General features: G+C 46.4%; 1 protein-coding gene across 2 annotated transcripts in view; it reads right to left on the bottom strand.

Moving 5' to 3' along the window:
• Positions 1 to 18,985, bottom strand: part of PACC1 (proton activated chloride channel 1) — a 36,290-nt gene that overhangs the window by 8,203 nt on the left and 9,102 nt on the right. For both annotated transcript variants that reach the window (XM_049634186.1, XM_049634187.1), the window contains exons 3-4: positions 5,966 to 6,175; positions 4,438 to 4,589 (exon numbers count right to left, since the gene is read on the bottom strand). In XM_049634186.1, the coding sequence (XP_049490143.1) occupies positions 4,438 to 4,589; positions 5,966 to 6,175 (362 nt within the window). The remainder of the gene's footprint in view (positions 1 to 4,437; positions 4,590 to 5,965; positions 6,176 to 18,985) is intronic.

Genomic DNA, 18,985 nt, shown 5'->3' with positions numbered 1-18,985 from the left:
CTGGTGTGAAAGAGGGACCTACCTCCCGCTCCCCAGACGAGGGACAGATGCGGAGTTCATCCCTGCGGGTCTATACTGTTCTGCCATCTGACCGGGCAGGTCCCCTCCGCGACGCGCCTCCTACCACCACCCCCAGCGGGTGACTGCCATACACGTGTTCTTCACCATGTACTTTAAAACTGGACTGTTAAATTCCATGAAAAAACCAACTGGGACTTTTAACTGTGATGACGCTGGATTTACAGATTAATTACCGTAACTGACTTACAGATTAATGAATTACAGATAAACATCTGTACCGCAGTAACCTCCATAAATGCTCTCCAGATGTGGAAGAGCGGGCACCATCAGGCACAGGTGCTACACGCACACTCACTGCACATTAACGAATTGTGCCGCTCAATCCTTATCCCACTTTGTGTCCGCGAATGCGAAAGAGAAACGTGTGCATTTAGTCACACTTCAAGGCAATGGAATTTTTTGTTCCTAATAGGTTTTGCCCAAAACATACAAAAGGAATGCTATTTTGCAAAGATCTGTAACTCTTAATTCTTAGTGGAGAATAGTATAGTTTTTTATCTAAATTAAACATCTCTTGTAACCCTTGGCACCCGGTACAGCAGTGTGACTGATGTTCATGTGCCCACTCACTTGTTCTGCCTCTTGTTGCATTTTTCCCAGGAAACCTCCATCCATCTATTTATTTTCAACCTTTCCATGACACGTTGAGTGGCAGCAGAGAATGCACACTGTTCCCACTACCCGCTTCCTCCTGGAGAACTAGAACCACTTCCCCAATCCCACATTTTAGCAGCACGGTCACCCTGCTGGAGCCTCATTTCTGGCCTCGGCCGTGGCCATGTGATGACGTTCCTGGAATGTGCACCAAAGTGACTCATGAGACTCCACACTGTGCCCCGAAACAGGGCACCGCTTGTCCTCCACGTCTCACCCTCCCAGAGCGGAAAACGCATACACGTGCTGGCAAGCCATGGCTGACCACGAGGACCAAGACTGCGCCACGGGGAGGTGGAGTGGCAGACAGAAGCCATCGCTGCCTGCCCTGCGAGGCGGCATGGCCCAACGTGCCCACCACCTGCACACCCGACCGGCTCCAAAGAAACAGACTTCTCTCTGGTCTCAGCCACTGGGTCTGTTTGAGGTGTTTGCTTTTGCACAGCAGCTTAGTCTATTCTCTGCCCGATGCACAAAGTTATTTTCTGGAACTGGAGTGCTGTGGGAACCATCTAAAAGAGACAAGGACTTAACATCTGGACAGTGGGAATACAGCAGGCGGTCCTACAAGCTGGAAAGACGGTGGCCCTAATTGTGGCAAAGTGTGCAGTAAAAGTTAGCTAAACCAGGGGTGCCTGGGTGGCTCGGTCAGTTAAGCCTCCAACCTTGGCTCAGGTCATGATCTCACAGCCCTGCGTCCGGCTCTATGCTGACAGCTCAGAGCCTGGACGCTGCTTTGGATTCTGTGTCTCCCTCTCTCTCTGCCCCTCCCCCACTCACACTCTTTCTCTATCAAAAATAAATAAATGTTAAAAAAAAAAAAAGTTAGCTAAACCGAGGGCACAACAGACACTAGAAAACAATGAGAATCTGAAATCTGACAAAGCAGGTCAGATGAGCACCAACCCCCGCCCTCGCCTGTCACTTTCACACAGACTAGCCAGGAGGCAGACAGCCAGCAGCCTACAGGGTTCTGAGACCTCCTACTACAAACAAAGGAGGCGGAGCTGGAGCAGAGTAAAGGACAAGCCCACAAGCCAAGCACCAAGTCTGCAAGGTGTCAGCCTACACAGCAGGAAGCGGGTGCACCAGAGGGCATATTTTCTAAAGTCCACCCCAGGCATGGCGCCGGAGGATCTCTACCCAGGCAAAGTCTCCCAGTGGCGATCAATGACACATCTAACCAAGGTGCTCCTTGGGTGCGAGATGGGATGAGCCATACCTCCCCCCTACTCAGGGAATGTCCTTGCTGCCACTTGCCAGGCCCTACTTCCCAGCGTAAGTGCACATGTGTGTGGGGGGGGGAGGGGGGGGACCTCTCCTACCCTCCCCTGCGCTCCCCCATCCCTCCTCCTCCTCCACCACTGTGGGGCCTGAGGGCAGAACTCCTCTCCAAAGGAACCACATCTAGAACTGCTGGAGAATACTGACCTTCACCCAGAGCTGGCACAGTAACTGCCTTCACTGCAGTTTCCATACAAACAACTCTCCCTGGGGCGCCTGACTGGCTCAGTCAGTTAAGCCAGGATTCTTGGTTTCAGCTCAGGTCATGATCTCACGGTTCCTGAGTTCGAGCCCTGCACTGGACTCTGAGGCTGGACAGTGTGGAGCCTGCCTGCGATTCCCTCTCCTTCTCTCCCTGTCCCTACCTCCCCACGTGCACTCTCTCTCAAAATAAATGAATAAACTGAAAATAATTATATATATTAAAAAATAACTTTTGTGCTCTTATTTCATGGATGTTTATAATATTTAAATTACGTAATTACCGCAGTAAGCACCACCAGCACACACAGGTTTGGGAACGAAGGCAACGGGCTCCTGGGAAGTGTCCGCTCGGGGGGCACCGACAGGAAGGACACCCACAGACCCGCATGTGCACTGCCCGGCCCTCCGACTGGTATGTTTCCCAGAGCGGCCAGCAAGAAGCGGCCGGCAAGAAGCGGCTGGGAATCCGCATGGTGTTTCTATGGCACATCCAGCTCTTCCTTAAAATGTTTACAAATTATTCTCCCTTTCCTTTAAATTAGCATCCATTGCCCTGTTCTGGAGTCCATTCTCTTTTATTCCTCTTGGTCCTCTCCTAGGCTGTCGGTTTCCCGTAAATGTCTAGCAAGCCTTCACTGTCCGTTCCCACTCCCGAGAGAAGGACCAGGGTGACTAGCTTAGGGCTGGGGGTGTGGCTGTCCTCACCGGTTCTCCCACGGCGCCCCTGCCTGGGGCTGACGCTCCGTGGCAGCAGGCAGGCAATGCCAGGCCAGGTATTTGGCGTGTCTCTTGTGTGAAGATTCCTTCCCGGTACTTGTCCCCTCCCCTGCACCGTGGAGGCCCAGTCTCCAGTTCTGCTCTGTTTCTCTCTGCTGCCCCAGTGCCCAAGCAGGGAACCTCCCCAGAGCTTGCGTACATACGAATGGCCCCTGGGCCTCGTACCCGGAAGGAAACGCCGTCCCCAGCAGCTCTGCGCGCCCTGGGAGGGTAGGAGAGCAGCCACCCGGTCCCATGATGACTGGTCCCATGATGACTGTCCCGTGATGACTGTCCTGACCGCTGCCCTGCCCTTTGGGCGAGCTGACTCGGGAGCTGGGAGCCAGAAGGAAGGCTTTCACCTCTCCTGAAGCCTCTCCTTCGCCCACTGTAGGGCGCGGCCTTTCTCTGGTTTGTTTGCTCCACCCACCTGCCCCAACTTCTATTTTACACCGGTTCAAAACGCCTAGTCCGCTGGTGATACCGCTCCTGGGTTTGTGGGACTTTTATGGATACTTTATTTTGTTCCAGTTTTTGCAGGCGAGGGAACCATTTGAGCAGGATCTCAGGAGGAGGCCTGGAACAAAGGTCATCAGAACCACCTCAGTGTGACTCTTCTACCTTAGACCCAGGGGGGCAAATCAGGCTCCAGGGCAGACCACTCACTCTCTCCTCACCTGGCCATTACTTCTATCCGCAGCTTCGCCTCCCGCTGCTCGCCGCTCCCGGGGGCACCTGACCCTCCACACACACCCAACTACTGTAACAGTGCAGACACAAATGCAACCTGCTATTTCCTCTACCTTGAAAACCCTTCCTTCCTCACTTTGATCCAGAAAGCTTTTACTCAGTCCCATTCAATCCTTTCCGAAACGAGGATACGGGATGCAAAAAGATGTACATAAACGTAAAATTCCTTCCCTGCCTTCGACACCCTGTGCAGGTGCCACTGACCCTCACCTCCCCCCAACCCTGCTGGGCTGAGCTGTGAGTGATGCCAGTGCTGGGGTCCTTGTTCCCAGACCAGCTTCTTTACATATTTATTTCAAAACATGGATTCCCAGGCCCTGTCCCTAGGATTGACTGGCCCCACGTGGAACCTAGGAATCTTTATTTTCAAAATGCACCCTGGCAGTTGTGCTGGGCAGTCAGGTAATGGGACTCACTTGACTACGTCCCACCGGCTTCGCCCTGCATCCTTCCAGCAAGGAGAGGATCTGATCGCACTGTCAGGAATCCCTGAGGATCAGAGAATGCTGACGCCCTCACAGCCCTGCCTGATGCAGCCAGCCAGCCATGGCCATGACCCGATTTGGGACAGCCTCGTGGTCGCTGGAGGCCAAGGGCCTGCACGAGGGGAGTGTGAGTGGCCTCGTGGCAGGAAGAAGACCGGGGGCTGCGGGGTGCGGGGTGGACAGCGTGTGCTGCCCAGGCCTGGCGTGGGGAGACAGGAGTTACCAGAGTCTGGTTGGAGAAAGGGTCTGTGTAGTTGATCCTCTGGGTGGTGCAGTTCATGTCCCCAGGCTGGCCAGGGCTCCTCAGGGGCGGGATGACCTCGTAGTGGTGCTTACAGCTGAGCAACTGGGCCTGACCGGGGTACAGAGCAATACCTAGGGGAGCACGAACAGGAAAATGGGAGTGTCAGAAGTCACGGTCCCCCACCGTATCCCTACAGTCACATCACACACAGTTTTTCACACCCACCAACAACCCAAGTTCAAGACTCTCTGGGTGACGGCAGAGGAGGGAGAAGAGGGTTATGGAGGGTGGAGAGCCACGGCTGCTGCCCTCAGAAAGCCCCTCTCCTGGCCTGGGGCACAGCCTCCCTGGCACCTGCACCGAAACCCACCCTACATCCCCGCCCTGCTCGGCACACCCCGCGGGGGCTCCGCGGCCGGGCCCGGCAGCGCCGCCATCCGCGGGCGGATTCACTGCAAGGCCCTCGGCTCGGCTGCGGGACTCCCCACCTGTCACCGTGCCTCTCACCTCCTGCTCTGGCCGGGGCCTCCAGGTGTGCAACTCACACCCCAAAGGTCCCTCCCCCGCCCCAACCCCAGCACCTCACCGTGGGGCTCCACTGACGAAGAGAAAACAGAGCAGCATGAGAGCAGCATGTGGCACCAGACCCGGGCAGAGCTCAGAGAGACCCAGAGATCAGCAACAGAAAGTACAGCCCACAGATACAGGGACCAAAACAGACACACAAAGAGGGACGAACACGAGACAGGCAAAGATGGGTGAAGAAGCTACAAGCAGCACACTTTCAAGAAGCCCAGGTGGAAGGCACCAGAGACCGGCTGTGCCCCGTGGGCAGGCCATCCAGAGGGGGACTCTGGCATCCTGCGAGCACAGCACGTGCGCACACCAGCGGGGCACAGCCGAGGCCACGGAGCTCACGCCTCCCGGTTCACTCCCACGATTCCAGAGCTCAGAGCCAGCCCCGCTTGCCCTGAAGGAGACACTACTTTCTATAGCAGAGACGACGGCCTCCTCAGGGCCCAGCCTCCCACCGGAACAGGAACAGCAGTGAGCCCCCTCCCCAGGCAGGGCCCTAACCACTTCCGAATGGCTTTACCTCCCCTGCCCCTCATCACTGGCCTCCGGCTCCAGCCAGGCTATACACATCCTCTCCAGAGGAGCCCTCTGCCTCCCTACACTTACTTTTGCTCCTGCTAATCCCCCTTCCAGAAAAACTCTCTTCTTGTCTATCAAAGCCCAGCTCAAATACTATCTCCGTGCAAAGCATTCCGTGCCCACCCCAGTTATGCAGTGACCACTCCAGGCTCCGTGCACCCCTCTCCCTGGCACACGACATGCTCCTCTGGGTACTGACAGCAGCTCTCTGGGTGTGTACTCTTCACCTTGACTGTGCTCGGCTCCTCTGCCTACCCGCGGTGCCCAGCCCGGTGTGGGAGTGCAACGGTGGCTCCTTTGCAAGCCAATGCCCCAGACCTGGGCCCTGATGCCCCTCCGGGACAGGCTCTACCTGGGGCGTCATAGCGATCCACCTCCTTGTAAGACACCGACATGACAGGGTGCTTGAGTTTCTCGCGGAAGTCTGTGATGGTCTGGTAGACCAGGAAGACAGCCACTGCCATGAGCAGCAGGTAGATGAAGATGAGCAGGACGGAGAAGACGTTCTTCAGGCAGGCCTTGCTGAAGCGGATGCTGCTAGAGGCAGACTCGCTGTCCAGGGCTGAAAAACACCACCACACATGTGACCCAGAGCCCTGGGGCAGGTGAGGTCAGAGGCAGCTGGCAATCTCCAGGCCCTTGACCTGCTTTACCAAGGAGGCAAGGTCACCCACACACCCCTAAATCATAACACGTGGCACCTATCAACATTCGCTATGCACTTCCTGTGCCAGAAAGGGGACTCCAAGAGGAAGGAGACACAGCTATTCTCTTTAAGAATCTCCCATCTGGAGGGACAAAGTTAAGATTCAACAAGGAAGCTGGCCCCAACCTATTTTTCTGGGCTTCTCCCTGACCACCCGGCTCCCACAGGGTCCCCAGCTCCAGCTGTGCTAAATGACTTTCTGTTTGTCCAGCATGCACACCCCCCCTCAACCCTAAGGCCCCTCACATTTGCCAATCCCTGTGCCTGGCCTGGAGCACTTTTCTTCCACAGCTGATTCCTGACTCATACTTCAGGTTTCAGTTTAGAAAGGCATTTTCTCAAGGAAGCCTTCCCTGACCCATAGCTTTATTTGAGGACCCCTTCCTCAACTCTCCCAAGGCACCCTGTACGTCCTCTATCGTCACTGCAATATCACAGTCTGTCTACACGTCTTTTTATCCTCCTCGGCTGTGAGCTCCGGAGAACAGGGCCAGGGCCAGTCGTGTCCATCCATACTGAACCATTAGCCCTTCACTATGTGCCTGGAACACAGGAGCATTCCGCATTTATATGGTGAATGACTTAATGACTGATTAAAGGTATTCTGATTCCTTCCATCCAACACAGCTCTGTCTCTCCTGCCTGCTCTCAGACCATGCCCAGCCTTGATTTTGCTCTGCTATGGACTAAGTTACATGTACCCCGCCCCCTGACAAATTTACACTGAAGCCCTAATCTCCAGTGTGACTGTACTTGGAAATGGGGAATTTAAGGAGGTAATCAAGGTTAAATGAGGGCATAATAATGGGTCCTGACCCAACAAGACTAGTGTCCTTATAAGACAGAGAAGGAGACACCAGGGATGTAGACACACAGAGAAAAAGCCACATGAGGGCACAGGGAGAAGGTGGCCATGTGCAAGCCAAGGCAGGGGGCCTCAAGAGAAGCCAAACTTGCCAACTCTTTGATCTTTGATTTCCAGTCTAGAGCTGAGAAAAAAATTTCTGTTGTTTAAGCAACCCCACCTGGGGTACTTTGGTACGGCAACCCAAGCTGACTGAGACACTCCTATGGTGCTCTGTGCCCTCTCTACCCTTTGTCTGAAACTGTCGCTCCCTGAAGAAAAAGCCCTGTTCCCTCCACAGTGGATCAGCCCAAGGCTGAGGAAGAGTATGAATGCAAGTCTTAAAGGGTATGTGCGGCTTCCGGCTCCCAACTGTGACAAAATAGCTTAGTCACATCACCCTTCTATATACAATTACAAAATGTGGACAAAATACTTAAAAATTATGTGAAGGCAAAAGCAGGCAGAAACTAGAAGAGTAGGCCTTTGAAGGAAAGACTCTGCACTTGGTTAGATTTAATAATTTGCATGTTTTGCCCAAGAGCACTCACCAACCTCTATGAGGTATGGTTCAGGGTGGCCGTAGACAGGGTTCAGGGCTGGCAAACACCCAAATCTGCAAATAAAATCTGTTCAAATTCTTGGCTGGAGACATTGGGTGGGGGGGGAGAGGGTGGCCAAGATAAAAAGCAGCAGCTGCAAAACTAAAAGAACTGAATGGAGATTTCAGCCACTGCTAATTCGGAACTTAAGTCTCCTCACATTCACTACCTGCTAACACAAAAATCCTTCAGGAGGATTGTAGCATAATCTATAACCTCTATAACGCACCATTACAATGTTTAGTATTGAATCAAAAATCACGAGACATGTGAAGAAACAATAAAATGTGACCCACGCTCAAAGGAAAAAACAGTCTACAGAAACCAAAGCCAAGATGACCTGATGTTGCAATCAGCAGACAGGAACTTTACAGCATGTGGAGGAGCTAAAGGAAAATATATAGATAAGGAATGGACAAAGGGGAAATAGAGAAAAAGAAACTACGGGGAAACAGAAAAATAGAAACTATAAAGAAGAACCAAATGGAAACTCTAAAGCTGGAAAGAAAAGTAAATGAAATGAAAAATTCACTGTGCTTTCTTAAGAGCGAAGGAAGGCAAAGTAAGTAAATAAATAAAAAGTCGGTGTAGCTGAAGTTAAATAAAAAGAAATTAACCAATTTGGAGGGGGGGGGGAGAAGAAAAAAATAAACAGAACCTACCTACCTAGATAACTGTGGGACAGTATCCAACAGTCTAACCATACGTAACTGAAAAGAGACAACAGATCACAAAGAATATTTGAAAAAATAATGGCCCAAACTTCCCAAAACTAGAGAAAAAACACATCAATTTGCATTGATTGTGCAATATTGGAAACTGGAAACTCAATAATGCAAAGCAGAATAATAAGAACCCACTCCTAGGCAAATCATAGTCAAACTGCAAATGCAAAGATAAGAGAAAAAAATCTTGAAAGCAGCCAGAAAAAAAAAATATCACATACAGGATTTATATCTAATGATAGGTAACTTTTGATCAGAAATAATAGACTCCCCAAAAAAATTAATATAAAAAAAAGAAATAATAGACACCAAAAGACACTTCTTTAAAGTGCTGAAATAAAAAAATTCTATCAATCTTGAATTAAATTCCAGCAAAACTAACTTTCAAAAATGAAGGTGAAATAAAGATATTTTCAAACATAAAGCTAAGAGAATTCATCACCAACAGACCCACACCTCAATGCATAAGGAAGAAATTCTGAAAGTTAAAGGGAAATAACACCAGATGATAATTTTCAAATGTACAGGAAGGAACAAAGATCACTGAAATGTGAAACCGGTAGGTAAATATAAAAAGCTATTTCTAGATTTTTAAAATGTAAGACTAAAGCAAACAATATCATAAGGTTTATAACTTTCAGGAGAGAATGGGAAAATGAAAACTACATGAGACAAACAGAAAACAGCAGAAAGGTAGAACCAAATCCAACCAAATCAATAATTACACTAAATGTGAGCAGACTAGGGGAGAGTCCAAGATGGCAACATAGGAAGACACTCAACTCAAATCCTCCCATGTCACACCAATTCTACACCTACATAGAAAGCAAATCCTCCTGAAGAACTGGTGCCTGATCAAACAGCTTCTGCACAACAAAAGATAAAGGGACCACATAAAGAATGGCAAAAGAGATGGAAACATAGTGACAACAGGCACCCCACCTCTGACACTGTGGACTGTAGCAGAAAGGGACTGCACTGAGGGACTCCTGTGCAGATTCACCTGCCCTGGCACACAGAAAAAAAGCTACGGTTTAAAAGGTAATGAGATTAAAGGTGAAGGAAACCCATTCACTAACTCCCGAGTGTCTGACAAATGGTGGGGGATTGCTAGAATTCTCTCTGGGGTCAGAAGTGCTGGTGAGCCCCTCCACGTTGGTAGCACAGATGGGAACAGAGGCTAGATGCTCTAGCTGGCCTACTGCCTCAGTGGGCTCTGGGACCCTAGCCCACACCAGCTCTAGCCATATTCCCAAGGTGTTCCCCCACAATCCACCCACCCAAGTACCAGCTGACCTACCAAGGTGGCCCCAGACGCCCATCCCACCCTCATCTGTACCAGCTTCAGTTTTTCCTGCCAGGGTGCTCCCTGCAGAGAACACCCCGGGACCCCTAGCTGGCACCCACTAATGCTCCAGTCAGCCAGCCAAAGCTGCCAGGCACACACAGTCTATGCAGGGACGTTCCTACACCAGGCAGAGGTGGCTGTTTCATCTACTTCATAAAAACAAACACAGAACGTCAGACAAAATGAGACAAACATGCTCCAAACAAAAGAATGAGACAAAACTTCAGAAAAAGAACTAAACACAACAGAGATAAGCAATCTATCTGATAACAGTCATAAAGATGCTCACCAGACTTGAGAGAAGAGTGGATGAACTCAGAACTTCAACAAAGAAACAGAAAGTATAAAAAAGAACCAATCAGAGTTAAAGAATATAACTGAGGGGCGCCTGGGTGGCTCAGTCGGTTAAGCGTCCGACTTCGGCTCAGGTCACAATCTCGCGGTCCAGTCCGTGAGTTCGAGCCCCGCATCGGGCTCTGTGCTGACTGCTCAGAGCCTGGAGCCTGTTTCAGATTCTGTGTCTCCCTCTCTCTCTGCCCCTCCCCCGTTCATGCTCTGTCTCTCTCTGTCTCAAAAATAAATAAACGTTAAAAAAAAAATTAAAAAAATAAAAATTAAAAAAAAAAGAATATAACTGAAATGAAAAATACAGGAGAAGAAATCAACAGATTAGCAGATGCAGAACAGATCAGCAATCTGAAAGACAGGATAATGGAAAGTATCTATTGAACAGCAAAAAGAAAAAAGAATTTTAAAAAATGAGGGTAGATTATGGGGTCTCTGAGACAACATCAAGTGTACTAACATTTGCATTACAGGCATCCCAGAAGAAGAGAGAAAAAGGGGCAGAAAACTTGTTTGAAGATATAATAGCTAAAACGTTCTTTAACATAGGGAAAGAAAGAGATATCCAAAGAGCCCCAAAGAAGACGAACCCAAGGAGGTCCACACCAAGACATACTAATTAAAATATCAAAAATTAAAGATAAAGGCAGAATCTTAAAAACAGCAAGAAAAAAGCAAACAGTTACGAACAAGGGAAAGTCCATTAGACTAGCAGCTGATTTTACAGCAGAAACACTGCAGACCAAAAGGGAGTGGCATAACATATTAAAAGTGCCAAAACCTACAGCCAAGAATACTCCACCCAGCAAGGTTATTCAGAGAGAGTTTCCCAGACAAACAAAAGTTAGAGGAGTTCATCACTAAACTGGCCATTAAAGGGACTTCTTTAAGCAGAAAAAGAAAAGAACATTAACTAGAAGAAAATCATGAAAGGAAAAAATTTCATGGGTGAAAGCAAACACAGAGTAAAGGTAAGTAGATCAATCACTTATAAAGCTAGTATAAAGGTTAAAAGCCAAAAGTAGGGGGTGCCTGCGTGGCTTGGTTAAGCCTCTGACTCTTGATCTTGGCTCAGGTCACGATCTCACAGTTTGAGTTCGAGCTCCACGTCCAGCTCTGAGCTGACACCGCAGAGCCTGCTTGGGATTCTGTCTGTCTCTCCCTCTCTCTACCCCTCCCCTGCTGGTGCACACACAGTCACTCTCTCTCTCTCTCTCTCTCTCAAAAAAAAAAAAAAAAAAAAAAGGTAGTAAAATCAATCATTTTTAAAGCATTCGTGAAGGGATTCACAAAATAGAGAGATGTAAACTATGACATCATATACATAAAAATGGGGGGAGTAAAAATTCAGTGCTTTTAGTATATGTTCAAACCTCAACATAACAGACGCTATGTATGACAAGCCTACAACTAACATCATACTCGATGGTAGAAAAACAGAAAGACTTTCCCCTAAGTTAAGGAACAAGACAAGATGTCCTTTTTTGCCATTTTTAGTCAATATGGAACTGGAAGTCCTAGCCACAGCAATCAGACAAGAAATAAAAAGCATCCAAATTGGTAAGGAAGAAGTGAAACTGGCACTATTTGCAAATGACATACTATATATAGAAAACCCTAAAGACTCCACTGAAACAATTAGAACTAATGAATGAATTCGGTAAAGTTTTAGGATACAAAGTTAACATATAGAAACGTGTTGCACTTCTATACACTGATAACAAGGTAGCAGAAAGTGAAATTAAGAAAACAATTCTATTTATGATTGCATCAAAAAGAATAAAGTACCTAGGAATAAATTTAGCCAAGAAAGTGAAAGACTTTTACTCTGAAAACTACAAGACACTGTTAAAAGAAACTGAAGATGACACAAGAAAATGAAAAGATACCACACTCATGGATTGGAAGAATTAATCTTGTTAAGACGTCTACACTACCCGAAGCAATCTACAGATCCAATGCAACCCCTTTCAAAATACGAACAGTATTTTTCACAGAGCTAGAACAAGTAATACTAAAATCTGTAAGGAACCAAGAAAGACTGTGAACAGCAAAAGCAATCTTGAGAAAGGAAAAAGCTGGAGGTATCACAATCCCAGATTTCAAGCTATACTATAAAACTATAGTATTCAAAACAGTATGGTACTGCCACACATAAGTCAACAGAACAGAATAGGTAGTCCAGAAATAAACCCATGCTTACTTATGATCAATTAATCTAAGACAAAGGAGGCAAGAATATACAATGGGGAGAAGACAGTTTCTTCATTTAATAGTGTTGAGAAAACTGGACAGCTACATGCAAAAAATTAAAAGCAGACCACCTGCTTCCACCATACACCTTACATCATGCACAAAAGTACACTGAACATGGTATAAAGAACTAAATGTAAGACTGGAGACCATAAAACCCCTAAAGGAAAACATACTCTGTAATCTCTTGGACACTGGCTTTAGCAACATTTTTCTGGATCTATCTCCTCATGCAAGGGAAACAAAAGCAAAAACAAACTATTGGGATTACATCAAACTAAAAAGCCTTCGCACGGCAAGGGAAACCATGAACAAAAAGGCAACCTACTAAATGGGAGGAGACACTTGCAAATGATATATCCAATAAGGGGTTAAAATCCAAAATATATAAAGAACTCCTACAACACCCTCAAAAAATCTTATCAAAAAATGGCAAAGGATGTGCATAGACATTTTTCTAAAGAAGATACCCAGATGGCCAACAGACATATGAGAAGATGCTCAACGTCACTAGTCATCAGGGAAATGCCAATCAAACCCACAATGCAATATTCCCTCACCCCCGTCAGAATGGTTAGTACCAAATACACAACGGGGTGCTCAGTCGGTTGAGTGTCTGACTCGTGGTCTCGGCTAAGGGCACGATCTTACCATTCATGGGTTCAAGCCCCACACTGGACTCTGTGCTGACAGCACAGAGCTTGCTTGGGATTCTGTCTCTCCCCCTCTATTCCCCTCTCCCACTCATGTGCTTGTGCTGTCTCTCTCTCTCAAAAATAAGTACATAAACTTAAAAAAACTAACAACACAAGAAATAAGTGTTGGCAAAGATGTGGAGAAAAGGGAACTCTAATGAACTGTTGACAAGAGAGTAAGTTGGTGCAGCCACTGTGCAAAACAGTATGGAGGTTCCTCAAAAAATTAAAAATAGAAATAGCATTCCACTACTGGGTATTGACTCAAAGAAAACAAAAACACTGATTCAAAAAGATACATGCACTCCTCTGTTTACTGCAGCATTACTTACAATAGCCAAGATATGGAAGCTACCCAAGTGCTCAGCAATGGATGGATAAAGATGTGGAATATAACTCAACCATAAAAAAAGGAATGAAATCCTGCCATTCACAACAACATGGATGGACCCAGAGGGTATCATACTAAGTGAAATAAGTCACACGGCAAAAGACAAATACTATGTGATTTCACTTATATTGAGAAACTAAAAAACAAAACAAATAGAAACAGAACAAATGAGAGGTTGCCAGAGGGGAGGAGAGTGGAGGTGACGGGCGAAATAGGTGAAAGGAACGAAGAGATGCAAACTTCAAGCTTTTTCGGCGGTGACAACCTCCCCTCGAGAACATGCCCCTTGCAAAGGACCTCCTCAATCCCTTCCTGCAAGAACGGAGGAAGCGTAAGAAGCAGTGAGACGTCCAGTGCTGCAAAATCACCACCATCTTTGGCCACGCACAAAACAGTAGTGTTCTGAGTTGGCTGTCCTCTGCCAACCTACAAGGAAGAAAGGCAAAGCTTACAGAGGGTGCTTCTTCAGACGGAAGCAGCACCGAAAGCAATCTGAATCCAAATGAGTGGAAAACCATCCCAATAAACACATTTTAAATTAAAAAAAAAATAGTAATAAGGTAAGAACTTCCAGGTATAAAGTGAGTTATGGGGATGAAAAGTATAGCACAGAGAATACAGTCAGTAGCTCTGTAGTAACTTTGTATGGTGACAAATGGCAATTTATTGTGGTGAGTCCTGCATAGTGTATAGAACCGTCGGACCACGACGTTGTGCACCTGGAACTAATACAGTTATATTAGTCTATAACTAGGTCAACTATACTTCAACTTAAAAAATGTCAATGGACTAAACATTCCAATTAAAAGGCAGATTAGACCTTTCAATCTGGATTCAAAACAAGACCCACAACACACTCCCTACAAAAAATGGACTTCAAATCCAAAGATATAAGAGTATTTGCTCATGATTATTTCACTTTCTTTTTATTTAAAAGCACAAAAGCAGGATCAGCACAGAGCTATCAAAGGGTCTTTGGTGAGAGGAAAATAAGTCATTCATTCTACACTTCCACAAACACACATCAAGCATCAACTCTGTGCGCAAGACTTGGTGCTAGGCGCTTCAGGGAGACTCCGAGAGAGGAGGACTAATGGTCTGTGCTACAAGTGCTACAGGACTCAGAAGCACGAGAGGATGTAAATGGTGAGATTTCCTTTGTTGGGATGATGTATGGGTGTGAGGAGAAGGACAGACATGAGCAAAAGGCTTCGTGGAGGAGGTCATCTAGCCTTGTGCCCAAGGCACCGGGAGAATTTTGATGAAGGAGTAATTTGGTGTTCATTATTCATTTATTTTTCTGAACTGAAAGTCCTGATATCCAGCCTAGTGGTTAAGAGCATGAGCTTTAAGTCAGAGAGGTTGGGGCGGCCAGCTCTCCTATGACTACTCTGAGACCCAGGGCAAGTTACTTACTGCTCCTAAGCCTCACTTTCTTCATGTGAAAAGGAAATGATCACTTCAATTTTACTGGATATTTAAAATAAAGGAGAGAATGTTGCAAAATTCATTACAGATTGCCTGCTTAATGAATTAACGTTACTAGAGAAATGGAACGTACCCTCTACTTTTCAAAACACAAAACCTTTTGGGGGGGTCAGGGAGAGGAAAAATGGGTGATGGGCACTGAGGAGGGCACTTGTGGGATGAGCACCGGGTGTTGTACGTAAGCCAATTTGACAATTACATTCATTAAAAAAAAAAAAAAAGCCTTCAATAAAAACAGCAAAAATGAAGACCATGGCACAACAATCTCTTACAATGATAAACTAGAAAAAAACATGCCAGAAATAACATGGAGGCAAGGCATAAAACAGTATCCTTCACACAGTAGGCATGTGATGTTTGCATGCCTATGAAATGACCGAATGACCCAAATAATAGATGAGCTACGTCTCACAGCGCCAACTAGCTACCTTCCGTCTGTAGGACAACAGCAGTGCATTTGAGCCTGTAAAACTGTAAACCAACTGATAGACCTTACTATTCATGGCAAGATACTTTACAACGTTTCTACATCACACAGATGTGCGAGTTCCCAGAAATGTCTATGAGGTTCCTTCAGACAGTAAAGAGCAGGTCATGGGAGGCAATGGACATTCATAGCTACAAAGAGAAGTGAGGAACCAGGAGCCAGGAACCCCCAAGGAAGCCCGCCCACGGCTGAGCACGAGCCACACGGAAGGCAGCAGCTCTAGCTCTCCAAGAGGAATTAAAGCAAGTCTCTTTTTCAACTTTTGTCTCTGATCCTACTGCTACTGCTTCTTATTGTTATTAGGGACAGTGTCCATTCCTGCTCCCTGGTGGCTTTGCTATCCGCCTTCTCCCCGGGTTTCTCTGTGACTCTGCTCCGCTGTCCTGGCCAAGTCCCTCTCCCAGCCTGCATCCTGTATAGGGTGCTCTGTCACACACACCACAGGACACTGCTCTCCTTCACACCCAGCCTGTAGGTGGCTCCCCTTACCTCAGGCGCTGATCCCTGATCAGTCACGTGTAGCCGGTCTGCAGAGTCACAGGACCCAAAGTGCAGTAGTGCAAAGTGTACAAGTGGACCCCCCCACAGCTGTTCTGCCTGGAAGGCACTCCCCGCTCCTATGGCCCATGTAAGATCACAGGTTCACGTCAAGATTTTTTTAAAGTAATCTCTACATGTAACATGGGGCTCGAACTCAAAACCCCAAGATCAAGAGTGACCCGCTCTTCCGACTGAGCCAGCCAGGCACCTCCCCACAGGTTCACTCAAAAACATGGCAGGTAAAAACACATTCCCTGTCACAAGGGGCTCATAATTGCTGTAGCAACAAGGGACCAGGTTTCAACATCTGAATGAGGTTTGGAAAAATCACAAGACATAACTGAAGGAACTCTGCAGTGACTAATTGGGTATATAACATCTGAACAGAATTGTTAAGAGTTAGCAGGGACCCAAAAGGCCTTCTGGTCCAAAGCCATATTAGTGCAGCGATCCAGGTCCCAGAGAGCCTAAGACTGGCACAGAATGAGAGCCCTGGGGTCCCGACTCCTCGTCAATGTTCTTTCCCTACGCAACAGTGAATGGTAGTGCTTAAGGATCCAGTCCCTAACAACGACAGAAGATCTGATTGGAAGAATATAACTTCATGACAAGTAGAAGCTTGGGACATTTTTAAGTAAACTGCATATTTCAGCCTGGCTAAACCATGCAATGAAGAGGAACAGTAATGGGCCTTTGTGGGCAGGTATTCACTCTATCATAAGTCACACATACATGATTGGAAATGTTCTGCCTTCGTGAAACCTTTGGTTAGGGAAAGAGAGGAATTTGCATCTTCTTGAAAATTCTAAAAAAGCTGACTTAAGGCACAAAAAGGTCAGATGACAATTGCATCATCTGGATTTGTTTGGCAGAGGTACTTGGACAAATTACTCTCATGGGGTCCCCTCTGTTTCGCTCACAGAAGCCAAGCTGAACTTCTTTACCGGCCTTTTCTTGATCCATAAATTGGCGCGTGAGTTAAACAAAAACTGTAAAACTAGGGGCGCCTGGGTGGCTCAGTCGGTTGGGCGTCCGATTTCGGCACGGGTCATGATCTCATCGTCTGTGGGTTTGAGCTCCGCGTTGGGCTCTGTGCTGACAGCTCAGAGCCTGGAGCCTGCTTCGGATTCTGTGTCTCCTCCTCTCTCTGCCCCTCCCATGCTCATGCTCATGCTCTCTCAATAATAAATAAACGTTAAAAAATTTAAAAAAAAAAGGTAAAACTATTTATCATCCACACATGCTATAAGTGACACTCCAGTTCTGAAAGAAGACACCAATACATTTTGCCATTAAAAAAACAGGTGCTGGATATTTTGGCAAAATGTCCCGTGTACTCTGCAGTCAGAAAAACCAAACACCTGCTTTTTTGTGGCAAGCTGGATGAATGTGTTTTAAAAGTATACATTCTTTACATGAATGCAAACTCATGATGAATGTGTCCTGTACAGACACATTCTGTAGAAAGACAGAAATAATGCACATGATTTTCTTAGGAAAGGTAATCTAAGAAAAATCCAAGACAACCAACACTGCTTCAAAAACCCAGACTTGCCCCGGAATAGAAGTCAGCCCATTAAGGGATGTGTGATGAGTAATTCAACTTCTGAAAACACAGTGGGACCTTTATTCACAGGAAGGGGGAACCGGTCGTCTACTCTACCCCTCCAAAACTCTACCTTGCAAACAACAAGGGGCTAAGACGCATCCTGAATGCAAAGAAGGAATGAACTATCCTTTTGGGTTTTTTTTCCTTTTTAGTGATGCGATGGGTTTGTTGTTTTCGTGGGGTTTTTGAAATATAATTTACATACCATAAAATTTACCCTTTTAAATAAGTGAATATATTTGGTTTTTACTACATTCACAAGGTGTGCAACCATCACCACTATGTAATTACAGGACATTTTCATTACCTAAAAACAAACTCCATACCCATTAGGAGTCACTCCTTCCTCCTAGTCCCTGGCAACCAATAATCGGCTTCCTGTCTTGATGGACTTGCCCGTTCTAGGCAGTTCACATAAATGGAATCCCACAACATAGAAGCTTTTGTGTCAGACTTCTTTCACCTAACATATTTTCAAGATTCATCCATGATGTAGATGCAACAGTTCTTCATTCCCTCTGACTGCCAAATACTACCCCGCTGGGTGAATATACCGTTTATTTATCCACTCATCAATTGATGGACCTTTGAGCAGCTTCCGCTTTCTGGCTATTATGAATCGTGCTGCTATGAACATTCGTGTACAAGCTGTTGTGCAGACGTAAGTTTTCATTTCTCTTGGGTATGTACATAGGAATGGGATTGCTGAGTCATATGGTGACTCTCTATATTTGAACTTCTAGGAACTGCCAGACTTTTCCATGGTAGCTGCACCATTTTACGTTCCCCCCAACCATCTGTGGGGGTCCTAATTTCTCTACATCTTCACCAAAACTTGTACATCTTATTGACCACAGCCATTCTTGTAGGTGTGAAGGCGACACAACGATACAAATCTCACTGTGGTTTAGATTTGCCCTTCCCTGATGATCATGATGTTGAGCAGCCTTTCATGTGCTTATCAGTCATCTGCACTACAGAAACATTATTCAGATTCTTACTTGGGTTGCCCTTTTATTATTGGAGTATAAAAGTTCTTTTATATGGTCTAAATACAAGTCCCCAGATCCATGATTTGAACAGGTCTCTCATCCTGTGGGCTGTCTGTTCACTTTCTTAGTAGTATCCTTTAGTGCACCCAAGTTTTTCATTTTGATGAGATCCAATTAATTTTTTTCTTTGGTTGCTGATCTTTTTCAATTCTATTAATACACAGTTGTTTCCATGGAGAATGCACTGTAATGACTAATCAGCCAAGTATCTTCCTCAATTTTGTTACAAGAGTGATATAGTAAGCTGCTTATTCAGTTAGCGTGTCTGGTCTCATTTCTCCCTTAGA

This window comes from Panthera uncia, chromosome F1 (genome assembly GCF_023721935.1).
Source record: "Panthera uncia isolate 11264 chromosome F1, Puncia_PCG_1.0, whole genome shotgun sequence".
NCBI classification, from domain to species: Eukaryota; Metazoa; Chordata; class Mammalia; order Carnivora; family Felidae; genus Panthera; species Panthera uncia.
The sequence above is the reverse complement of the archived record's forward strand: the minus strand, read 5'-3'. Positions and strand labels throughout refer to the sequence as shown.